This window comes from Gadus macrocephalus, chromosome 15 (genome assembly GCF_031168955.1).
Source record: "Gadus macrocephalus chromosome 15, ASM3116895v1".
Classification (NCBI taxonomy): Eukaryota; Metazoa; Chordata; class Actinopteri; order Gadiformes; family Gadidae; genus Gadus; species Gadus macrocephalus.
In genome coordinates this window covers 14,962,361-14,987,954 of record NC_082396.1, presented here as the reverse complement: position 1 = coordinate 14,987,954, position 25,594 = coordinate 14,962,361, and the positions used below count along the sequence as shown (strand labels likewise).

The 25,594-nt window shown below is 45.4% G+C and overlaps 2 protein-coding genes across 3 annotated transcripts; one reads left to right on the top strand and one right to left on the bottom strand.

The window, feature by feature from the left end:
- The first annotated feature begins 8,468 nt into the window (after window positions 1-8,468).
- On the top strand, window positions 8,469-12,523 carry dnajc9 (DnaJ (Hsp40) homolog, subfamily C, member 9). 2 transcript variants are annotated; one of them, XM_060072531.1, is made up of 5 exons: window positions 8,469-8,853; window positions 8,963-9,103; window positions 9,462-9,716; window positions 10,206-10,358; window positions 11,125-11,145. In XM_060072531.1, exons 1-5 carry the CDS (start codon window positions 8,680-8,682, stop codon window positions 11,128-11,130), a joined length of 729 nt encoding a protein of 242 aa, XP_059928514.1. In that variant the 5' UTR covers window positions 8,469-8,679; the 3' UTR covers window positions 11,131-11,145. The 2 variants fall into 2 exon arrangements, with proteins under 2 accessions (XP_059928514.1, XP_059928513.1); XM_060072530.1 differs by lacking the exon at window positions 11,125-11,145 and adding an exon at window positions 12,167-12,523 and having other exon boundaries at window positions 8,470-8,853; window positions 10,206-10,292.
- Window positions 12,524-12,665: 142 nt separating this feature from the next.
- fam149b1 (family with sequence similarity 149 member B1) lies at window positions 12,666-25,388 on the bottom strand. The gene is made up of 16 exons (XM_060072532.1): window positions 25,310-25,388; window positions 24,722-24,838; window positions 23,833-23,977; window positions 22,811-22,959; window positions 22,078-22,221; window positions 19,999-20,163; window positions 19,319-19,500; window positions 18,443-18,582; window positions 17,637-17,705; window positions 16,929-17,053; window positions 16,043-16,279; window positions 15,676-15,820; window positions 15,041-15,169; window positions 14,472-14,553; window positions 14,047-14,184; window positions 12,666-13,627 (listed from the first exon to the last, which is right to left on the bottom strand). Exons 1-16 carry the CDS (start codon window positions 25,354-25,356, stop codon window positions 13,548-13,550), a joined length of 2,094 nt encoding a protein of 697 aa, XP_059928515.1. The 5' UTR covers window positions 25,357-25,388; the 3' UTR covers window positions 12,666-13,547.
- Window positions 25,389-25,594: the final 206 nt, after the last annotated feature.

Genomic DNA, 25,594 nt, shown 5'->3' with positions numbered 1-25,594 from the left:
TTGTTCTGGACAATGTGTGGCTTTATGTTTGTTCATGCACCTCGTGGTGGTCGGTGATGGTGCAGTTTGCTAAAAAATAGGAAGTAGCCATTTTGTGTCAGTCTTCATGTGGCATTTAAGCCATGAATCTCAGCTCCACAATTTCATGTCATCTTTTGTTGTGAAACCTGTTACACGCATTGTCTGTAAGTAAATGTTTTTGTTGGAAAGATTTTGATGTAGAAAACCCTTTCTTTCTTGCCTTTAGCGTGAACTATGTTTACTCCGCAAACACATTTACTCCAAACTTGTACATGCTATGCTTATATCTGCTTATCTGTTAGCATGAGGCTTTTTGCTAGCCAGTTAATATGTTAATTTATTAGCATATTCCCTTGTTGATAGCGTAGCCTCTAGCCTCCATTGTTTGTTCTCTTTATACTTATTGTATGAGGCATGCTTTGTACATTTACCTCTTCTAATCTGTAATGCCAACATTTCCTTTTATTCTTCTTTTAGAGTTTTACAATATACGAGCTTCACTAAATGCACTCAAATACAGAATTCCGTTCTCTTCGAGTCATTGAAGTTCATGTTTAACTGACTGGATAGCTGGATGTTCATCTAGTGAGAACAGTATAATTAAAAGACAGCAATACAACAAGTTGTACACATCGGAGAGCATTCACGTGGAACATCATCCATCTCAAACAGCCATAAGCCACATTTCATCACAAGATGAGTCGGGAAAGTCTGTCACCGTGCAAATGGAACACACTCAAAATGAGGTTAGCCGGGAAACCCTGAATTAGGTTAGCCGGGAAACTGAATACTTATTCAAGAGCAAGTGTTTCATCGACCAGTTCAAAGGCCAATTTGGCTGTCGCGAGAGCACAAGCTGAAGCAGCAGAAGCTCAATGGGAGATAGTTGAACAAGCCTGCATAAAAGCTACCCTTGAAGCCCTTCAGGTAGAAAAAGAAAGAGATGCTGCTTATGCCGAAGCGAAAAAATGTTGGAAGCTGGCTTAGCTGGGAGCGATATAGGATCTGCCGCCAAAAAAACAATTCCTCTCTCACCTACGGCTCATCCGAAGCCATCGAGCGAGCCCTCTTCTCAAAACTAGAGCATTATCCAAAGTTGACTAACAGAGAACCACTATTCTCTGTGAATTTGGAGATCTGTTTGTGGAGGTTGAAGCCTATCTTTATATGATATATCACACCTAGACACATCCAGGGGGGTTCTTCCCCTCGCAGAGAAGTTACCATATAATCTGCAGAAAAAGTGGACGTTGTTCGGGTCAAAATACAAATGCCGCAACAACGTCAGCTGTCCTCCCTTCTCTGTGTTCGTTGAGTTTGTGTGCACAGAAGCTAAAACACTTAACGATCTCAGCTTCAACTACCCCGTGTCTCAAACACCGTCAGACAGAAGAGAGAAGTCAGACGGGTTTACGTGAGCATTTGCATCTGTCAATAAGACAATTGTGACCCCATCTAAGCAGTATGGAGGCGCAAAGAAATCTGTAGATCACAGTAAGCTCGGCTTCATCCATGGGAAGCCCCATCCGCTGAATAAGTGCAGAGGCTTCAGAGAGACGATTTACACTGGAATCACAGAAGGATTCACTAGACAGGGGAAGGACGCCTGCAAGGATGAATGGAACCACCCGTATCCCGCAGGATCTCCACGCGTCTCTGGTTCTTCAGGGTTTAAAACAAGGGTCATTGTGTTAACCAAACTGACACCTCTTGGTTCTTCAGGCAGTCTTGGCTGACTGATGCTTTAGTTTCAGAGCAAAACAGTCTGCCATTTTGTGACCGACCCTATGGCAGTAGGAGCATTCCTTTCTTTGACATTGCACAGCCCCCATTGGTCCTGCATGCCCCCAGTCATAACTATTTGGCCAGAAGTCCTCGAAAGAAACACGGCCTGAGGATGGTTCATGCTTACCACTAAACACCCTCTTATGGGTCAATGTAAACTCATCGGCCAACACTGCAGCCTGGCGCAGGGTGGACACTTTCTGTACATTTAAATAATCCACCATCTGTCCCGGTTAACAGTTTTTAAATTCCTACAGAAGAGCAAGTTCACAGAGTGATTCTAAACCAGAAGCCTTACTGGCTATGCACCATCTATCAAAAAGAGTTCCTTTCTCCCTGGCAAAGTCAACAAAAGTCTGTACAGCAGTCTGTCCATACAGTCCTCTGTATTTTCTAAAACACTGCCTATAGGCTTCAGGCACGAGCTCATATGCCCTAAGAACAGCACTTTTAACGCAATCTTATTTTAGGCTGTCCTCCAAGGACAGAGATTAATATATTTCTTGGGCCTTACCAGTTTACTTGCATTGAAGAAGCAAAGGCCAGGCCTCTTTTGGCCAGTGCAATGTAGCAGCAACAAGCTCAAAAACCTTAAATTATTTGTAAATTTCAGTTTGCCAAAAAGGGACCAAAGCGATATGCTATATTATATCAAAAGCTTTTGATTGTGTAACAGAGGAAGTTGGTATGCCAGAGGTTTCAGAAGCTATCAAAGGCACTCCAGAGTTAGCCTTCAGCTCTAATTGGCGTAATTCAAGCTCTACCTCAAGTTCCAGTCTGTGAATGTTAGCAAGCCTGTTGCTTTGCTTGCTCTAGTTTACAGATCTCAAACTTTGCCTGGTGTATCTATGCCCTATCCTGAGCCTCTATATGCAGGAACACCAGCCAAACTTTCACACGGGCCTCAGTACTAGGCTCTGCTTATGAAACTACAGATGAGTCGAACAATGGCAATGGGACCTTTCCCCTAAACTTCTCATCGGGTTCCTGATGAGCTTCCTCCAATATAGGGCACTCCAACTCCAATGCCACAGTTTCAGTGTACCTAGTTGGAGAACCTGTGAGGGACTACAACTACAAGTCTCGTTTAAGAATCAGCTTTGTAACATCCTTATTAATGTGTGTTGCAATTGTTTCCAAATCCACTTTTCGGCAGCCCTCCAACTGCTCCCAGGTTGGTTCATCAAAGAACTGGTCCAAATCAAGACAAGCAGCCATTACTTAAATATTATAAACACAAGATCAACTGTTTGAGTAGGTTTGCTAAGGGAACACCAAAAGGCTCCTGGACGAGCCCCCATTGGCCAGTCGGACTCTCCTCTTAGATCCTGCAGGCGGTGAGGGTGTCCTCCATCAGGTGCTTGTAGACCCATGTGTACCCTGTCAGCCTCTGGCGATGAATGCCCACCCCCTTGGGCCTCAGCTGCTGACAAACCTCCACCTCGAAGGCCATGGTGATCTTGCCAAAGTCCCTGTGGGTTAGGTAATTATAAACTTAAAATGTGAGGTCAGATTGTTGCGGCTAGAGGAATATGTTCTACAACCCAGGCAGCACCAGAAATGTAGAAACAATAATCTTTATTTAATACAATTTATGCAGCTGCCAAACATGTCAGACTGGGTCAGGTTCATGGAGCCCTAAACCCAAATGTTGTCCGCCTAAGCGAATAACCCATCACTGCAAAGTGTAGGCCCTAACACGGCCCACAGAGAACCCCACAATAAATAGGTAACACAAAAGTTATCGCACACCATAAGAAAGCAAAAGTTATACACATCATCCCATCAGGCACTGCGGACGTTCACAATGCAAGCTAACAAGACACAGTAAAGACGCCATCAGACTAGGCTACATAAGAATTCAGTTCATCATTGCAAGCTTTCTAATGAACCTGCGTTTAGAATTGTGATTGGGATTGTGTGTATGTGAGTGAAATGTAGTGCTATGGTTGTGAGTGTTGGTGTATTTGAATTTCATTGTGTGATTATAAGGTGCTGTAAGGGAGGAAAATTAGGAAGATGTGGGAGTGGTAGAGAGGGGAGGGGAGAAGAGAGGGTGAGGGGAATGTATGTGATTTATATTTACTGTGAAGTTTATGGGGGAAACTTCCAAGTATCATGGATGTATTTACTGTTAAATTTGTAGAAAAGTTGTGAAAGGATTCCAGATAATTTTAAAAGCAGAGATATTCTTTTTGCATGCTGCAGTTTCCTCTGTTGAAATGTAGTCTGACATTAGATTGGCCGACTAGTTGATGTAGCATAATGTTTTAGATTTCTAGTTCTGAAAGATTGTGTGATTGGGGGGAGAGGAGTATCTGAAGTGTCTCCGAGAAGGCATTAGGTGTAGGAGACAGTGGGACTCTGCAGTCCAGGATCGTGGATAGTGTCTCAGTTACAGGGGTCCAGAGAGAGTGAACAGGTTGGCAAAGCCAGGTTGCATGCAAATAAGTGTCAGTGCTCCCTATAGTGCATTGTGAGCAAGTGTCTGTCGGGTAGTCCCATTTTAAACATTTTACTCTGAGTGATGTGAGTTCTGTGAATGGTTTTGTACTGTATGAGTTGTGAGTTGGTGTTGGTGGTCATAATAAAGATGTTTCTGCAGATTTGTGTGCAGAAATCCGGGTTGGGAGATAGTGACAGATCACATTCCCATTAAGGTTTGGGAAGTGTTATTGTTAGTGTTATTGCTTTACAAACTCATAGATAAGATGAGTTTGTAAAGCTTTGATATATTTGTTTGGGGTGGTTAGCAATGTCCAATAGCTGTTCACTGATTTTAGAAGCATAAAAAGTGTTGTTAGTTAATTCCATTTTAGATTTGATTAAATATGTCAGCAGTTGGAGATGAAAAAAATGCCTTCCATACATTGGCAATACTGTAGATGCTTCTCATAAATAAAAGCAAAAAGGATAGGTGATCAAGGAAGGAAATAATGGCATGCAAACTTGAAACTGATCCTACTAAGTTCTGTTTAGTTCTGGCTTAAAAAACAGTGAAGAACTTTTAGATTGTGCCGAGTGTGCCACAATTCGCCGTTAATTAACACCGTTCTGACCAACTTTACGAGGTATTGAACGCCGTATGGCAAACTGTATGCCGTATTGAACGCCGTTCTGACCAACTTTACACCATATTTAGCGCCCTTCGACAAACTCTAAGCCACATTGAACGCCCTTCAGCACGCGTTCTGAAAGCCTTTCAGCGTAAGTTCAGATATGGCAAGCCGAGTGTGCCACAATTCGCCTACAATTAATGACGTTCTGACCAGCATTACGCCGTATTGAACGCCGTTCTTATGGAGAGCCGAGTGTGCCACAATTTGCCTACAATTAACGGCGTTCTGACCAGCATTAAGCCGTATTGAACGCCGTTCTGACGAACTTTACTATGGCAAGCCGAGTGTGCCACAATTAAAAATAATATTTAAATGTGAGCATGTACTGTAACTTGCTGTAATTCCAATGGCCAGCAATAAAATACCAAACTCCACAATTGAAAAATACAATCCTATAGAGATTCCAACCACAGAAGAGCAGACAGACCTAACATCAAAAGCTTTACCTATTCTTTATTATTGGAATCCAACTTCTGCACTCTTTGATTGTTTTAATTGTACTCAGAACAGACCGAGCTGACTCAAGTAATGCAAAAGTCTGTACATGATTTTTTGAGTGAGATATGCATTTCTGAAAGTACCCCACCTACAGTTACGAAACGAGCGAGTCAGTTTCGGCGTCCCCTCCTACGTAGGAAGGGGTCACAGTTGAATAGTACCTCCCACTTCCCCACTCCCCTCCAATCAGAGCATAGCTAAGATTTTGTGGACCAGCGGACGAGCAGCTCCAGCGGGGGGAACTCGGCGGCAGCTCAGCTCCGGGAGTACAATCCCTTTCTCTGCCGAACTGCCGCCGAGCTACCATCGCCGGAGCGCCGTCGAAGCCTCGGCAGCAGTCTGGAGGAGGAGACATGGAGGAGAAAGGGATTGTACTCTCGGAGCTGAGCTGCCGGACTGCCGCCAAGCTACCCCTGTCAGACTTTTCAGCCCCTGGAGGACACCTGCGGAGCAGCCGGAAAGCTTCGGCGGCAGTTCAGCTCCCGGAGTACACCGCCGGAGCTGCCCGATAGCTTCGGCAATGGCCGAACGGCTTCGACGGCGGCAGTCCAGCAGCTTCGGCAGCAGTACGGCAGCTCTGGCGCAGGGAGCTCAGTTGCAGTCCGGCAGCTCAGCTCCAGGAGTACAATCTCTTTCCTCTCCATGTCGCAGTTCATGGACTTCAGAGAGTCAAGGCCAAAGTTCCTTTCCCCCAATTCTTCTCAACCATGGCCGAGATATCCCCAACTACAAGTCTTTACCTGTTGTGGCAGTGCCAGAGACGTCAGACGCAGTCTTTATGATTCATAATATCATCCGAGGCGCACAAAGCTTTTGGCCGTGATATTAGATATAATATTATATAAAGACCCATAATATTATTATATTATATTATATTATATAGAGCTCCAGGAGTCCGCAAACGGCAACAATCCCTTCTCCTCCATGCTGTGGTTCAGTCTGAGAGCTCATTGGTCAATGGGCAGCAGCTCATTTGCATTAAATCTACAGACACCAGAAACAGCGCATTCTGAAGGGACTGAAACAGAGGGGAGTAGCAGTATTTTTTTTCCTAAAAGCTATATCCAGCAAAAAGCTTCAAAAACATGTTTTCTGGAACTCAAATACTATGTTTACTTGTTGTGAAAACGCCATAATATGTCTCCTTTAAAAACGATGGATAGGTTGTTTTTTGCAGCTAAACAAAACTCCAAATGAAAGGTAGACTTTCAAACTATTATATTATTAAATACTATACATATCCGTTTTTTACGGCGTAATTAAGGTGAAACGTGACTGAATGAGGTTGTTCTCTGTCAGTGTTGGCTTGCCATAATCACCAGGAAGATGAACGCGCCTGAAATTCAGTCGCTTTGGTACATTTCTCGAATCATCCTCGAAATTTGCAAAACAGTAAGTGCATTTCTCAAAACAATTCATACAAATAGCAAATCACCATGTATTAACTGCAAAAGCCAGTCTCTTGCTCAGAATAATTAGTTCATCTCTCAAAAGTATATCTGTGTCAATGAACATGTCAGTGCCATCAGAATGACAAGTCCTTATGTCATTGTGTATGGATAAGTCATGTTTCCAATATAACAGTGTACTCTGGAGGGATTTTCTGATGTTAACTATCCGTGAGGAACTCGGATTAGAGCCGCTGCTCCTTTATTTAGAAAGGAGTCAGCTGAGGTGGTTCGGGCATCTGGTAAGGATGCCCACTGGGCGCCTTCCTTGGGAGGTGTTTCAGGCACGTCCAGTGGGGAGGAGACCTCGGGGAAGACCCAGGACTAGGTGGAGAGATTATATCTCAACACTGGCCTGGGAACGCCTCGGGATCCCCCCGTCAGAGCTGGTCAATGTGGCCCGGGAAAGGGAAGTCTGGGGCCCCCTGCTTGAGCTGCTCCCCCCGTGACCCGACCCCGGATATGCGGTCGAAAATGAGATGATGAGATGAACTATGGCTAAAGTTTTGAAGACAATTATTGTAAATTTTAAGTTACACCTAAGGATAAATGTGACAAGATTCACATTTATCCTTTTACTGTTTGTACTGTAATTTGTCGAAAGACCATGTCATTGCGATACAGAAAGGAAAAGACAGCACTTTATAGCACAAAGAAAAAAACAAAATAGAAATGTGAACATAGGACAATGTCCTTGGGGAAAACTGTACATGCAGTGCTGTAGGAATTACAGTGCAGTCTTCCTAAACCTCCAGACGTTCCTGTCTGGTGGGCCACAAATTCTCATTCTCACTCCTCTTCCTCTTCTTCTCTCAACCCCGTCCAATTCCTTGTCCTTCCATTGTCAGACATTGTAACATTGTGTTGTGCTCCAGCTATATACAGTATTGTCAGTGATGGTTCATGAGATGCACCTTTGAGCTATTTCAGTAAACTGGTTGATTATTGGTTGATCTAACGTTTCACACATTTCCCTTCATTAGAGAAAGTCAAGATTCACCTAGGAACAATTTACCAATTCAAGACAGATTTAGAAAAAAGTCTAATGGAAATGTGTAGAAATATGCTTGACATATTATGACAACTTGTTGAACCATTTTGCATGTACAGACTTATGCAATGAACTAATGCCTAAATGTTGTTGGGATGGGACTATTCAATAGAGACCCATTACAATACATTTTGATCAACATGAAATAAGCAATTGATAATGTAGGAAAGAGCAGAGAATTGTGCATAATAATTTGCATGGATGTACCAAAGCATTTGCAACTTGTTCAAAGTAATGAGAAACTGCTTTGTTGATTTGCACAAGTGACAAAATGATGTGAAGATTGAACAGGTAGTTTTGAGAATTTCGATTATGATCTGAGGAAATGTACCAAAGCGACTGAGAAAAACTGTAAAATTAAGTAAATATATTTTATTTAAATTAATAAATAATACAACAGTACAGAGAATTAATTTAAACATAAAATTAGTTGTTATTAATACTATAATTATATATATATGTGTAATTATATTGCAATATTATTCTTAGTGACACGGAGATCGATGACCAATAGCAGCGCTCGCTTGTATGACGCATGCGCGTAATTTTACGTAGCCACGCACCTCAGCGCGCCAAATGAATATGTACACAACAGCCTCAGGAACTCTAAGTGGAACTGAATTAGACATCAATATCTTGATTAAAAAGACGTTTTGAGAAGTATTCAAAAGTAGTAACTCTTGTTACGCTTAGTGACATTCGTTTTCGGGTGGAAGGTTAGCCAAAGCCCGACGTTAAGACGACTCAGAGCGGCAGAATGGGTCTGCTTGAAAAATGTGAAGAGTTGTTCCAGACCACCAGCCTGTATGACCTGCTCGGCGTCGACAGGACTGCCACCGACGCTGAGGTCCGCCGCAGCTACTACAAGGTCTCCCTCCGGGTCCACCCAGACCGGGCTCCCGATGACCCGCTGGCCACCGAGAAATTCCAGGTGGGATAAAAAATGTCGAACGATCTTGAGACAAACGTTTAGCTAGCAAGACGATGGTCAGGCGTTGTACTGAGGGATGTTGACTGTGTGTGGGTTTGTGTTTCTATAGGTACTGGGGAAGTTGTATGCAGTGCTCTGTGACGCCGAGCAGAGGGCTGTCTATGATGAGACAGGTGTGGTGGACGAGGAGAGCGACACGCTGAAAAAGGAAAGATGCTGGGAGGACTACTGGAGAGTGCTGTTCCCAACGGTACCTCAATATAAATGGAATCAATAGGACTCGTCTGCTAGTTTTCCCCGGTCCATTGTCATTTCTTCATGTACACAAAACTTCAAACCACCATGTCTTGAATCTCCTTCGCACAATAATTCAGGTGCAATGGTGTTGCATAGTTAAGAATCAAACCTCCTCACCTGCCGTGCTACCTCACAACAAAAGTCGATCACAATTACTACATTGATTTCAGATTTTCATACTGCATCTCGCCAATAGGGAATGTTAATGACCCTACACTGTGTAAGAGGTCGCTACCTCAGTGGGTGACTAATATGTTCCTGTAACTAATGCTTTGGGTGTCTAACCACCTCTCACACCACCCGTCATTCAGATCACGCTGAAGGACATCCTGGACTTTGAGAAGAAGTACCAGGGCTCGGCTGAGGAGCGCGAAGACCTCCTCAAGCTGTACGTGAAACACGAGGGCGACATGGACCTCATCACCAGTTCGGCCATGTGCTGCACTGTGGAGGACGAGCCCCGGCTCTGCGCCATCCTCCGCGAGGCCATAGAGGCGGAGGAGGTGCCCGCGTTCCCTGCCTTCACCAAGGAGAGCGCCAAGAAGACCAAGGCCCGGAGGAAGAGGGTGAGCATGACGACGGCGGCGGTGGCGGGTGTTGGAGGTTACACCAAATCCCCCTGACACTTGGTCGTTCATTTAGGGGCAGGGTTTCATTCGTGCTGTCTCCATTCGCCTCAAGCAGATTTTGTTGGTTGTAGTGAAAATACGACCAACTTGTTAACAAAAATTGTCCAATAATGGGTAGCTAATTTAAGCCGAAGAGGGCAATTTAAGCCCATATCTACATAGTATGCTGCATTTTTTCAAACGTTGTGTATTCAAGATGGGATTTGGACCAGGATCAATGCAAAGCTCCTCTTTTTGACCCACTGCATCACTTTTCATCTTATAAGTTGTTTAAGGGTTTGGTTCCATTAGTATATCAGTCAGGCTTACGTTTGTAAACATGCAAGATGGCAGGTTGTGCAAGTGTGGTGGTTGCATGCAAGTACACAAATTTACAACTTGAGTACCATTTGAAATGATCGTATTATTGATGTATTTTTCTTTTAGGCTGATAAAGAGCGAGTGGAAGCAGAAGAAATGCAGAAAGAGCTGGGGCTTGGTGATGAAGAGGACAGCCTTGCCATGATGATAAAGGTACGTAACAACCAGGGTGTCTGCGCATCCTTAAAAAGTCTTAAATTCATGTTTCTAAATTTAAAGGTTGGGTATGGGATAGGGCTGTCACTTTTTCCAAAAATGAAATTCGAACGAATTTCGAATGTCCATAATTAATTCGAATACATTCGACCCCCCCCCCCATAGAACTATAAAAAAAAAAGAAACACGACAACGACTGTTGTCGTGTTTCTTTTTATTTCTTGTGGAAATCACGTATACCTACTGAATTCATAACAGCACAGGATAAAAACACATCTTTGATAACACATTTGTAAACACAACAAGAGGAAGCTCCGACACACAAGTGCGGCTGTCTTTTACGCATTAACAATAACTGCTCGGAGCGCGATATGCGGAGCGCATGTCGTCCATGGCACACACAGCCTATATAAACGAACAATCTGTGAGGCCGACCTCCAACACGGCATGCTGCTCTTTTGTACTTGTAAAGAAAATTACAAGTAGTCTCGCAGCTCTCCGTTACCGCTGCAGCTGCAGCCGCTACAGGCTGCCCATCGCGCCCAGCGCAGCAGCGGACTTTTCTCCCTGTCGTGTGCGATCAGTGTCGGTCTCCGTTTCAATGAGCTCGTGTGAGAGGCTTTCAGTCACGAGATGTTTCTGTGCAGGGGAAAGGTGGACTAACCAGGAGAAGCGGGGATCCAGGAGGGCCGCTTTATTGAGGAAAAGCCACTCGCCGCTCTCTTCTTTATAGCGCATTTTTACAGTTCGAATGGAGAATTACACTTCGAATTCGAACTTTTCACCCCACCTTCGAACGAATATTCGAACTTCGAATAAAAAGTGACAGCCCTAGTATGGGATTTGCGAAACGCCAGCAGATTTTGAAAATGCACAACTCAAATGGTCCTACCCCCTCTCCTTCAACGCTGACTCTGACTCCACCCATTCCAAGTACCTGGACGCGCAATCATGCACGAGCGCGAACACAGATGCGCGAGAGCGAGCCAGGCTAGTGTAGGTTTTCGTTAAACAACATGGCAACATTAAAAAGCAACATGGGGATGGTAGCGTCTTGTCTGCCATGGAAATTGTCTTCCACTGCTAGGTCCAAATGTGGATTAACTAGTTCCAGTAGCTACTGCAGGATAACAACAAACAGGAGCTTGCTCTGGGTCATGAGCTCTGGGTCACGAGTACTGCACGAAGGGGTCGCGCGGGAGTGCAGTACGACCGTTTGATTGACATACTTCCTGTCCAATGCAACTCGGTGGCTCTGGAAATCATTGGCTGGAGTTTTTCGAGCCCTGCCCGTTCCACAGATGATTGACTTGTTTAATTTTCATGTCAGTACTTCTAACTCAGTGGCTGTAAGTGGGTTATGATAAGGATTTCAAGTAATTCTGCAAAAATGGCCAAAAAAGCGAATTCCATACCCAACCTTTAAGGCCTTAAAAAGTCTTAAATTTGTTACAAATGTCTTATGCTGGTCTTAAATACTGTAACTCAAGGTCTTAAATTTGTCGGGGCAGGACTATTTTTTATTTATTTTTCTCGTGGGACTTTTCAGGAAGGACATGTAGAGAGGCTTCTTTCTTGCTAGCTGCATATATAAACGATTATCTGCGTGCTTGTTAGCTAGTCTGCAACAATGGGTAGGTGCAAATTCAAGGACAGTTGGCTGGAAGACGTCCGTTTCCGAAGTTGGCTCGCGTCTGTTGCCAACCCCCACCATCGCGTGTTTTTGGTCTTAAATTTCATTCAAGGTGGTATTAAAAAGTCTTAAATTCGACTTGCTGAAACCTGCAGATACCTTAACAACACAAACGCACTCATGCACACACACAGTCAGCCATGGCTGTAGCAACATTATTTGTTTTCTACTTTTACAGCAAAGAAAGCAGTCCAGAGAACAGAACTTCAACAGTTTCCTGTCAGACCTTGAAGCCAAGTACTCCAAAAAAGGAGGAAAGACTCGGAGGGGAAAGAAGTGATCAGATGTTTTCTCCTGTTTTGATCTATATTATGTTATGTTTATAGTTTAAATGAATCATGCTTTTTGTTCTAAACCGACCAATAACTATTTGCTTCAAGTAGGTGGGAAAATATGTTGTACTTTTCTTTTACTTGCCCTTTAATGTATAAATGTGCCTGTTTGTATTATCAAAATGTAAGTTTAACTACCCATGTTGCTAATGCATCCCAAAGTCATGGAAACGCCTAATAAACCTGTAATTTTTAAAACTGTATATATTGTTGATATTGTTGGTATAATGGAATGCCCTTCAAGCATAGTCTGAATACAAGACATATACGTCTATACACTGTCTTGAACTCGCCATCAATGGAGGAAGTACATTTCGGCCTGGACATCATTACAAACTGCTGATGGAGATTGTTATAGATTTAATACACCGACTTTGAAGATTTATTTTGCACACGAGATACAATGTACAGCATGTATTCAGAGCATAGAAATGGATGGTAGTCCGTTTACACATACACCAAATGTAACATCTTAGCCCCAAATGACTTCCTTAATGTATGTACAGGTGTTTTTCCTGGATAGGTAGTGCTCGCGTTGATGCAGCACATGGCTTTAAACAGTGGTGAAACATCCCATCTCAGTGTAAATGCTGAATCATACTCCCTTAGTACACTTCTAGATGGCATATTCCCCACTCTCGGTAGTTAATAGTAAATAATTCCATAATAAAAGAGCATGACACTTGTTAAATAATATTTTTCTCCAAAGGATGTTAGAGTGGAAGGTGTTTTAAATATACAGTACGGTACAGCCTTGCCCTCTGGGCAGAGGCTAAAAGTGCTTCATCTCCCCGTCCACCTGGGGCTTGATGTGCTCCTAACTGCATAGTCATTTACCTGGACGATGGGTCACTCCAGCGGACGATGCAACGTGTTAACGTCAAGTTCACAATGTTTAAATTAAAGATTGATACGCAATTGTACACAATATACACACGGGAACAAAACCGAGTGTGTGTCGACGTTGGACTTGTCTTTGGCAGCTTTTATGAGCTGAATTCATAGTGAAACGACAACGATGACCACCAAATAAAAATAAGGTTGGAGGTCGGTAAAAAAAGACTCCTCCCCACCACCACCACCACCCCAAAAGAGTTTGTGCTACTGCTGTTGAACAAACACGTTCAAGGGCACAGATGGTCGCTGCAAAGGGTTTCGCTCCGGCGCTGCGAAGAGGCGAGGAGCTCGTTGGTGGGTGGAGGGCGGAGGCCCAGGAGGTGGGAGGGGTCAGAAGCCTGGTCGGTTGCTTCTGGAGGACGCAGCACCTCGGGCGTGGCCCCGCGTGGGCATGGCGGGCCCGGGCACAGCTGGGATGAAGGAAGAACACTACAGTCAACCTACTTTGCTATTACCCTGCGGGAGGCGCTTTCATCTGAAGCGACCTAGAGTGGATTTTGCATGCGTCTTGGTCAGGTGAGCATTGGGATTTGAACCCAGAAGCTTGTTGGCTGAGAGTCAAACCTAACCCCCCTAACCACTAATGATATGCAGATTGCAATTTTGAAAGCCAGTTTATCTTCATGTTGAGCTTTAAAACGCCACTGATTTGATCAAAATATGTTAATTTTTTCCCTAGAATGTATTAAGAATTTGCACTGCATTTTTTTACAGGGCTACTTTACCATGCACTTTTGTACTGACTTGAGCATAAAAAAACAAACTGTTTACATCTACTGGAAACCAAGGGCTTCTGAGGGTTTACTCCAGAGCGGGCTACTATGCTGACCTGGTAGGGGGGCGGCCGTGTCTGGCTCCTCTTCATCTTCAATGGGCGAGTGGCCAAGGGGATGATGGGAAAAGGAGTCTAAGAAGGAAGAGCTGCTGATGCCCAGACTGATGCCTGTCACACCAATGCCAAGAGAGTCTTAGGAGAAACCACAATGAATAAATGAATATATTATCAACGTTACGGAGTATTGAGACTGAGTATACATTATATATTTAAAAGCATGAATGCATAATAAAGTGTTTAATAAGCTCAGTAGCTTCAGAGCAGCCTACTACCCTTGGCTTGGATTTGTTGTCTCCAATAACAATCATTCATATCATTGCATTGCAAGACTTTTAACCGTACATTCGATTGAGAATTATTTGAATTATTTACAGTTTCAGAAGCGTATCAGTGAACTGCTTTAGTATTTTTGTGCTCACCTATGCCAACGGAGGCCCTGCCTTGCCGCCCCTGGCCAATGTTGTCCAGCACCGTGAAAGACCGGCGGTACGGAGTATCCGACTGCAGGGGGGGAATCCAAACCAATCGAAAGTGAATTCAAGGGTTACCTATAATGAACCACTTTTCTATTTTGGTTAATTCATCAAATCAAAGATCAAAGCAAATATGATGTGAGCCCGTCGGTAGCAAATACAAGAACTTTAAGAGGACCTACATTGACAGGGCGCTATTTCCCCAAAGGATTACATTGGAATGCAGCCCGCTTTTTCACAGATTAAAGCTGCAGCTTTCTCCAACATTAATGGACCAATTTAAACAAGAATTGTCTGCAATAGCCCCTTACACCCGAAATGATCAGGAAATAGAGATGGAAAAACCCTAGATTCTCCTTTATTGCTAAGGAAAAAAACACAACATAGGATGCTTAAACAACCATAAACTCTCTGGATCCAGTTTGATTTGAAGCAAAAGCAAGCAAATTTAAACTCAAAACACACTTTTCACACAATCCTCCCCCTTCAGGAGGGTGTTTTGACGGGGGTCCTACCCGGTAAGTGTGGGTTGTGTTGGGGCGGGAGAAGGCGTCCAGCAGCAGGTGGTGGCGTTCCTTGTGGTGCGAGACGGCGGCGGCGTCCACCACGGCGCTGTGGGCGCGGCCGGACGATCCCCTCTGCCGCTAGATGGACCGCAGTGGTTACAATGGTGGTCCATCTCTTTAATAGCTGTGATGGCTAAACACCTCCATAGGGCCATTGCAGTGCAGAAATAAATAGTACTATATCGTATTTGGATGCCTGTGTGTCATTTAGCAGTCGCTTTTATCCCAAGTGACGGTGGATTGTGGCCCGTTCCAGGTTGATGGGACTCTGGGGTTGGGTGAGGCTGCAGAAAATGTGGTGCATTGAATAATCGGGGCCACCACACACACACACACACACACACACACACACACACACACACACACACACACACACACACACACACACACACACACACACACACACACACACACACACACACACACACACACACACACACACACCGACATTCTTGCAGGTGGCCCATGTCTATTCCTGTACCCTAACTCTCCAGGTGCCAACCCGATCATGCAGCTAATACTATGGGCTATACTGAAAGCCTTCTCTCCTCCAGCAATTTTTCCCCCAGATATGAGGGCTGCACCTGGGAGGTTCTGGGGTGCGGTGCGTGATGGCCCGGGCCGGTCTCTGCGGAGTGGGTCTCTGGCTCGCCCGTGCTGATGGGGGGCAGGAGAGTGTTCCTACCCAGGGGCGTCAGGGGGGGGGCGAGGCGGTCGCCGGCCGTGGCTCTGTGGAGACAGAGACCCCATTTAAGCACAGAGGAGGACAATGCTCACTGGCTCTGATAACGACCTGGTCCCCCCGTCGTCGTCCCCCCATCAACCCCAAGACCACTGGACCCAGGTCAGAGAGGTATGCAGGTCTCGCTGGGTCCATCTCCAGCCAGTTCAGGTTTAACATCTAAGACCTCGCCAGCCCCTCCCCCTGTAAAAAACCAGCCCCCCACTCACAGCCGCGTGCCGCGTATGACCTCGTCCATGGAGCCCACGGCGCTGGACTGCGGCGGGCCCGGGACCAGGGGCAGGAGGGTCCGCGGCGGGGGGTTCCGGCGCCGAGAGGACTGGGCGGGGCGCGGCAGGGAGGAGAAGCTCTGCTCCAAGGGCCGGCGGGGGCGGGACTTACTGGAGGGGACGGCGCTGGACGCGGGCCGGTGGGACGCCTGTCTGTCGGGCCGCTCCTCTGGCTCCCTGCGGGGCGGAGGAGAGAGGGGGGGGGGGGGGGGGAGAGGGGAGAGAACGCGGTGTGAGTGGACCGGGGCACCTCCACCGGCGCCCTCCCCCTCGCCAGCTGGCCGGGCTCGGGCCTACAGCGCCGGACAGCACTGTTGAATGTGTGAAGCGATCGCCTGATCCACTTGCGCTCGCCACGTTTCCCTGCGGCCGATGGTGGCTGTGAAACTGTGCTACTTGTTCCGTGAGATGGTGCCCAGATTAGCTCCAAACCGTCACGTCTCGTTGTGCCGGATTGTTTTAGTCTCGCCCACACATTATGGGGACGAGGAACAGAACAGCCTGGCGTTCAACTGTGACAGTATCCGTTTGGCGTATACGAAGCTTACTAGTGTTGTTATAGCAGTAACCCTGCAGCCATGGTTGTCGTCTACAAAGCTAATGAAGATAAAAGCTCAATGGAACAATAAAGACCACTATATGACTCTGTGAAGCGAGGGGGTCTTACTCTCTGCATTGAATAAGTAACCCAGCAATGCCTCGTACATGGAATCAACACATTGAGAACCAGTCCAGGCCATCCCACGTCTGACGACATCGTGACTCTAGAACCCTTCTCCTGCGAGCGCCGACGCGTGTTCTTGACGCGGCGCGAGCGCGTGCTTACTGGGTTCTCTCCAGGGCTTTCTCCAGGGCGGCCGTGTTCCTCTGCTGCAGGGGAATGCCGTGGATGACGATGAGGTCGTTGAGGTTCTGGTGGGTCGCGGCGGCTCCCACGGGCACCCTGGTCGTCTGAGGACCACCACCCCCCCCCCCCGCACGCCCCCGCCAGAGACATCACAGAGAGGGACAGGGAGAGGGGAACAGAGGGATGGGGGGATAGACAGATAGAGGGAAGGCGTAGGGGATAAGCAGGAACAAGCAGATGGAAGGAGTAATTGGAGGGTAAAGGGAGAGTTTGGGATGTGGAGAAGTGAGGAAAAACGAGATAGAGGAGGTGAAGAAGTAGACAAAAAAAGACAACATGGTTATCGACATTTGCTCACAGGTTTGTTACTTCCACAATCACTGTTTACAATTACAAATTCTGGTACAGCGGTTATTCCTCATGCAAAAGCAATCAGGAAACTCAATTGTTCCCGCATCAACTAGCAGAACGTCGACCCATCCAAGTCTTTGCCAAAGTGCCACTCAAGGGGAGATATGAAATACATTGCATTGTTCGAAAATCGTATCATTAAAATCAGGCAGGTAGTGGTGTAGATCCCATCCACAGGCACAAGCAAAGTGATTGTAGAATCAAGATAATGAGCCACCATCAGCGTAGTGTACAATGTAGGCCGCCATGTTGGCTCTAGAGGAAAGGGCTACATACAGTGGATGGCTTTTTCTGCTTTTTGGATTTCCGTCTGGACTTGTGCTTTAAGCCCCGTGATTTTGGGTTCTTAAGAGAGGAAAAAGAGTGACCAAAGGATAAAGGAGGTGGAAGAAGGAAATGAGATAAAGAAACACAGAGCGGAGTTGGAGTGAAGATGGTGAAGGGAAAATAAGTGAAATGGGAAGGGAAGGAAAAGTGGCAAAGTTAATGAATTATTAAAGAGTGAAAAGAGCTACACGCAGATGACTGAGAAAAAACAGTGGTTTGATAAATCCCCAAAGACTTCATTGCTAAGGAAACAAAGAGGATGATATGACACTATTTATCAAACCTGAAAAAAATACAACTCACATTCCCCATAGCTAATGTAACGCATGTGCATAATGGAATTAAAACAAATGTTAAACACACAAACACAAAATTTTAATCGATTACACACAGTAACAATTTAAAAAGGGACCAAAACTGCCCCTAAGACCATGTCTAAAGTTCATATGTAAAAGGCCTGGTTTATACCTTTGCTTAACTATCCCAAGGAAGGCCAAAGGCCAAGCAAAAGAGAAAAACATATCAATCCAGTATTAACGCAGTCTGCATTAACATAGAATCCCAGTAAAGTGCGTTAAACAGTGACTATGTCCACCACAACCAATTCATATATTACCTTACCTTGTTCATTAACTAGGATTATATAATCCACAAATTAATACTACTTCATTTTTCATTTAACTGATCCATAGAGAGCCTCCCTGGGCTAGACCCCCATACCCACGCCCGGCCTAGTGTGCATGCCCTGGGCTGACCTGGGACTGCGGGCTGGCTGTGAGCTGGGACGGCCTGCTCTGGTCCAGCCGGGGCAGCAGGGTGGTGGGCAGGGTGGACAGCAGCATGAAGGAGCTCTGGGGGTCCTGCTGGCCGCAGGGGCTCAGGTTTTTCTCGTCATCTGTCAATCACACAGTAACATAAAACAATCAAATGATGCAACTCATCTCTGTGTGTGTCCGACTGGGACGGGAACAAGAACGTGTTAGGGGCTCAGCGTTCCTGTTTTGTATAGTCCTGCAATGATAAACTAATTTGACGTTTAGTTGACCAGTTCTGCTAAGTACCCGTTCACAGTTGGCCAAGGAGGGCTGCAGACAATGGGAAGACGAAGCTATCGGTTTAGTTATCATGTCTTCCTCTTGATCTGAGATCAAGGGTCAGCTAAATCACGTTTGTTGTGGTTCCGCCCGTCAGTTTCCAGTAGAGACCCATACCGAATAACGCAGATTTTGCCTCCAGCAAGGTGATTTGTCCGATAATTTGAAGCCAAAGAAAATGAAACGCCCCGTGAACCAATTTTTTTGCTTGTATGCCATCAGACTTTGGCTGTTAAACTAAAGCCTGATAGGTGAGACTACTGTATGGTATAATCAGTAAAATACAGGCACTCCTAATATTGTTAACACATTTCTCCTCTGGGTTTCATAAAAGTACGAACTTATCTCGATAAAGAATCAATCAATAACATCAATAACATTTTACTGATGCAGCTTCTAAAGTATGCATGCTCAAGGAATACACATGCGTTAAATAAATGCATAGCCCCCCGAATAAGGAGAAAACATGTTTGTATGAGAGCAGATGGTAACAGAAGCCAGCGGGGGGGGGGGGGGGGGGGCGTCTGGGGGCCCCACCTGAGATGCAGCCCTCCCAGTGCCGCTGCACCAGCTCCCCCATGCAGCCCACCAGCTGCCGCCACACGTCATCGAACAGCAGGTCCAACACGGCCTGCCGCCGGCACCGGTACGGCGACACCGGGGGCAGGCAGCGCCGCCTCCGGTCCAGCTCCGAGCTCTCCTGCTCCAGCTCCTCGTCCCTGCGAGGAAGGGGCCAAACCAGGGGCCCGAGAAGGGGGGAGTAGATACAGCCTGTGAGGAGGTGGCTGTTCACACATCTCAATCACACATAAAAACCAAGAACATCTCAGTGACATAGAAAGCAAATGGAGAATAGTGCAAGCTTGAATGGAGTGTGCATTGTGTCCCTCCATTTGCAAAGGATTATTATTATTACTATTATTATTATTATTATATTTCATCCACCAAAAACTCAGTTCTTTGCTCTCCCGAGGATACATTTGTAAAAGCTGGTCTTGCGTTGTAATGTAACCGGGGAAAACGCCCGGAAAGTGAGGGTTTCAAAATGCTGACCGAAACGGGGAATAAACTGACAAAGGGTCAAATGCTGATGGAAAATGTTTTAAAAAATTCTGCAGACAACATGAAAAAAAACTATGGCTGGAAAGCCTCTGACACGTGAACACCTTAAAACAGGCGTAGTGAGGACACGGCGGTGAGGAGGTCCATTCACTCACAGGTCCCTGCTGTCAAAGGCCAGGTACTCCTCCATGAGGCCCTCGGCCAGAATAACCCTGGCCCCATCGTGACCCAGAGAGCAGCCGCTGGCGTCGCGGGGTCCGTCCGGCTCCTCTGCTTGGGGGGGCTTGACCAGCTCCGCTCTCCTCCCCTGGACATTCAGCCTACCCGACCCCACAAACACACACACACACTCAAATATCCAGGCATAGAAGTGACCCCCCCCCCCCCCCCCCCCCCCCAGCACTGACCACAGAGTCGTATAACGATACACTGGGCGGCGGTAAATGGCTCGGGGAATGTGACATCACCATCCACTTTCGTTACTCTGATCGATTTTTTTTTTTTATCTCCCGAGCTGACTGACTCTGATAGCCGGAGAGTCACGCTATCTAGGTCACAAAAACTCCAGAGCCGACCCAGGCACATCCATAATTGATGGTCTAAGAGCAGTCAGGTGGCAAGGCACTGCCGCCGGATACACAGTGAGCCATAGAGGAGCGAGACACACAGTGGGCGTGGACATGCTGTCGCCCCACATCACCCCGCTAGTGAAATGCCATTCAGATTCTAAAGAAATACTTAAAGACTTCAATTGTTGTATTTAGAAAGGTGCAAACAGGGTGTAAGATTTGACCAACTGTCGAATAAGTCCTACACAAACAAGGGCTAAAAAGTTTAAATTGTGTAAATGTGCAGATATCTTAGCTAAAAATAACAGAAAATGACTTGAGTTAAAGTCATAAAGTTGCTCAAACAAAATGTACTTAAGTATCAGCACTAAAATGAGCACATGCAGTCTTTCCCTGCAATTTTACGTTATAATCCAGAATGGGGTCGTGTTTGAATGGGAACTGGGATGGATATTCCAGGAAATCAGCATATTAAATTTTCCTGCTCCAGACATTTCCGGATCACTGCCTGTACGGCTGTGTTGTGACTGAAACCAGTCACTTTCCCAGCTGAAAGCTTTACGGCGCTAGGCATCCATAAGACCAGAGTGAGCGAACCAATCTCAAGACTTCGCTGAGGACATATTTGAATCCGCGACTTTTTATCTCAATGAGCAAATACCTTTGGGTGATCTGGTAACAATATCAATACAGTTTATTTTCTTTGCAAACCAGCTCCATTTTTCAATAATTTCTGGAAACTGGAGAGGTTCCGATATAAGGTGCAACTCTGAGCCCGCAAAATTTGTGTTTATGTTTTTGCATTACCGCCATCTGCAGGCCCATCCCCTTGCCCAAATTCCAGCATTGGTACGCCATGTGCTAACGAGCGCAAGACGGAAATGTTCATGACCGTAGCTTTATGTGTGAGTAGTGTTCCTTTGTGTGAAAGGGGCTTTAAAGGGGCTCCTTTGCTTCCGATTAGGAGGAAGTTTTAATACTGACTTGTCACTAAATGGTAAATAGTCAGCAGGGTCATTTTCAAGGATAATACATTAACACGATAATACCATTATTTTTTCTGAATTCATTTTGTAGCGAGTAACGATGAGCCCACTGCATATGTATTGGACTAAAATGAAATAATAATGTAGCGAAGTAAAATTTACAGGAAAACAGTAATATAACCAAGTAAAAATCTTGATAGGTACTTGGTTTGTTACGTTACACCACTAGCAGTGACAGCAAGGTACAAAGTGATGCTCCAAAACGGTACGACACTGCTACAGTTGCCCTAGCTGATAACTTAAGGAAATAGCTATGCAACATAAATCATAAACTTCTTTGACATATTGTCAAAATGGTTATTTCTTCACATTGCATTGAAAATTGTAGTTTCCTTTTAAATGTTTTAAACATATAATTGTACACGTTGCATCTTGCCATTGTACGTAGGTCCAGTACCGAAACGTTACCGTTAAAGGTGGCATATTATACCACCAGGTGTGAGCGAGATTAGCCGTTACAAGCCGTTTTGAAAATCGGCCACCTTTAATATACAATTGCATTGTGACCTTCTAACTGGTCGAGATTTTCAACCAATGATTAACATTACGAGGTACGAGGTTATTCTGCTAATTAAGGTTAGAATCCCTGCACTAGTCTGACTGTGGAAGGGATGCTCACTCTGTGGCTGGCCTGTCTTTGTCCTGCGTCGTGGAGGCCCCGTCCGTCTCGGCTGCAGGCTGGATGCTGGAGCTGCTCTTCCCTGAGGCGGCGTACCACTGGAACCCCTCGTCGCTGGGACACACCAGCTGAGTGCCCAGGATCCTGGTGTAGGAACACACACACACACACACACACACACACACACACACACACACACACACACACACACACACACACACACACACACACACACACACACACACACACACACACACACACACACACACACACACACACACACACACACACACACACACTGCTCAGACTGATCGACTAATCAATCATGTATTTATCTTCTAGGCTGTTAAAGAGCGAGTGGAAGCGGAAGAAATGCAGAAGGAGCTGGGGCTTGGTGATGAGGAGGACGGCCTTGCTATGATGATAAAGGTGTACAGTATTTTGGCATACCGAGATGGATTCTTGTGGGTTTTAGAGGCAACTCCATAGTGGACAGCCGTCTTTTCAAAAATGTATTTGCACTTCTAAGAATAGGCAAGGAACCAGGACTTCAGAGCTTGTGAATTTCTGATATATTGCATAATACATGCAATGCACGGTCAAATTTATTTTTATTGAGTTGTATGTTGTATGTGCACGTGAGTGTGTTTGTGCACATATATGTGTGTTTGCGCAAATATGTGTGTGTCTATATGTATGTATGTATGTTGTATGTATGACGCCGTATCTATACCGCAAATGTGGGAAGCGTGTGGCCCACTGCTGACACTCGTCCTGCAGCCCGCGGAGCTGTCCGCCGGCCCCGCCCCTTCCCTCGTAGAGCTCCCTGTCAATCTCCTCAAACATCTGCTGCACCTGCCGTGACGCCGCATTGTCAAACTCCTGCGGGACGAGAGATATACAGAGAGAGAGAGAGAGAGAGAGAGAAACAAATAGAGGCAGGGGTAGAGAGAGAGACAACAAAATAATGGTTCAGCTACCTGGAGACATACAGGCTGCATCATGTTCATCAATTATTGGCAGCACATCGCAGAGTTTGGTCTGTTTCACAGCGAGCCGAGACGGCATGTCGATGAGCTGCTATAGCTGCATGAGATAGCTGCCCCAAACTAGGAGGCTGTAGGAATAACTGCCTGAGCTAGTGCCGTTTTAGCAAGTGCTAAGAGGGAAAGAAGAAACACTTAAAATAGAGAGATGAATGCCCAGAGATGAGGTCTGTCTGTCTGTCTGTCTGTCTGTCTGTCTGTCTGTCTGTCTGTCTGTCTGTCTGTCTGTCTGTCTGTCTGTGTGTGTGTGATGGATTCTCTCGAACCCAATTAAAAATATTTTCTATATTTCTCTATCATTTTTGGCGGAGGCAATGTGAGGACACGAAGATGAATAAATCATAGAGTTATAGAAAGGTCTTTGTTGTTTTTGTGGGACTGACTGGAACTTGAACAAGGTATAAACCAAGGAATACCAACTCCCGACGGAGTTGGGCCTGGGCTGTATGTTCATACCAAGCAGATGGTATACTTATGTATACATCCAGATAGATTGTCTGACCACATAAATACCAAGTCAGTCATAAAGTCTGAAAATAAATGTGTGACATACAGCAGAGTCATGAACTCTTCTGTATGTAGTAGTTTCCACAGAGAGGCAGATAGAATCAATTATAAACATGAGTTTGAGACTAATATTATTGTAAGAAGGAATCGAATACAAAAACATGTGCCACCAACACAGCCGTTTCTTTGGGACGGTACTTACATCGTAGCCCCAGGAGAAGACTGAGCTCCTCTCTGTAGAGATACCTGTCCCTGTGTAGCTGTGGATGCCCGACCACGACTGATTGATGTCACCGGTGACAACCGTTGGACAGTCTGATGGTCCGGACGCAGTCGACGTCTGTGAACTAAACAGATATGTGAATAAGTGTTTGGGTGTCGCAGGAATAAAACCAACCATTTCACAATCAATGCTAAGGCATTATAAATATTTATAATATTTTAGATTATTTCTGAATCAATTTTGTCTGTAGAGAGGTGAACATCTTCTTTTGTGACTTCTTGGTTGCAGTGAGTTTGAAAAGGTATTCTACACACCAAGTACCAGCCTTCATATTGTAGGTGTAAGATCTGAATAGCCTATCAAACGTATTGTAGATAGTTACATGGTATCTGACAACAAGCATGGCAGCCTGCTTATTATTTATTATTTCTCCCACAGCTGCTTGAATCTGAAGACGGCAATCCGATATGATGTTTTAAATGACTTTGCTCAGGTATCAAGTCTTTCATGTAACCAGTCCCTGACAATCAATGGTCCATTCAAGATGGTGTACCATTACTGAATGTCCACAGCAGACACTGATGGATGGGTCTATCTATGTGGCATACATTTAGAGCCACTTACAATCTGGTTTCCTTATTGTCTTATTGATCAGTCTTTGTAAGGCTGCATATTTATAATGAATGCTTTAATTCATAAAAACTTTCCATCAGCCTTCTAACATAAACATATTTTTTCTTTATTACATGGGCTTGTATGCATTCAACTAGCGAGTTTCACTGTCAAACCATTGGCTGCCCTAGTTTAACATTATAGCATGTATATTCATGCATATGAACGTAGCAAAGCCCATGTCCCAGTAATCTACCTGTTGTGAGTGGAGACAGCTTCCTGTAGGTCGTGCAGGTAATGCTGAGGCGTACGGACATCATCTACTTCGTCTGGGTGTGGATGGTGGTCAAGGCTGTTCCGTGATAAACCACGACTGGCCCACCAATACATAGGACATTGGAAACAGTCAATACATTATGTGGATTTACATTGTTGACATACTAAACAAACGTGACAACCGTACAATGTATTGATAGTCTATGATAGTCTACTAAGGTGTTCTGTATGGTTAACAACAAAACACATTAAGTTAACTAAGCAATACAGAATTGCAAAGCAATATGCAGCATTTTGCAATGTACAGTACATTAGTATTGATGATGTGACACATCGGTCCTCACAAAGGCTACTACACTGTTGTTAACCTGTCGGTGGACAGATCCATTAGGTGGGTACACAGATACGTCGTTAATCATCAGTGAGAGGGAACCAAGGTCTTCCAGATGCACACAAGCAGGTGCACACGTGGGACGGTCCCGTCAGTGTCTGTCCACCTATTGACTTGGTACCGAAGACATACACCAAGACAGTTATCTGAGATGACGAGCACTTTGTTTCTACTTACATCTCTAGTTTGTGCGATACGGGTCGTCGGTTGTATCGTGAAATCATTCTCCTGTCCTCCTCCGTCTTATTTGCAGACACCCTCCTGTATCATTGCCCTTGCCCTATGTTTCTATGATCACTATTAACTCCTGAAGCAAACCCTCTGACATGTACATCAGTGTGCTGCTGGGCATCTCTGTCGATGTAAGCTAGCGCGGAGATGCTAACGCTGTGTGGTGGTGGAGCTAAACGAGAGCCGCCGTGGGCGAGCTGTCTAAGGAACAAGCAGTGTGCACAGAACCTG

Bases quoted from the DNA above. Each gene is read 5' to 3' on its own strand.
- dnajc9 (XM_060072530.1), top strand. From the start codon at position 8,680: ATGGGTCTGCTTGAAAAATGTGAAGAGTTGTTCCAGACCACCAGCCTG. The intron at 9,104-9,461 runs GTACCTCAATAT...CCCGTCATTCAG, and splicing joins GGAGAGTGCTGTTCCCAACG to ATCACGCTGAAGGACATCCT. The intron at 9,717-10,205 runs GTGAGCATGACG...TTTTTCTTTTAG, and splicing joins CCAAGGCCCGGAGGAAGAGG to GCTGATAAAGAGCGAGTGGA.
- fam149b1 (XM_060072532.1), bottom strand. From the start codon at position 25,356: ATGATTTCACGATACAACCGACGACCCGTATCGCACAAACTAGAGAT. The intron at 16,280-16,928 runs GTAAGCACGCGC...TCCGCCCCGCAG, and splicing joins AAAGCCCTGGAGAGAACCCA to GGAGCCAGAGGAGCGGCCCG. The intron at 14,554-15,040 runs GTAGGACCCCCG...CCCCCCCTGCAG, and splicing joins ACACAACCCACACTTACCGG to TCGGATACTCCGTACCGCCG.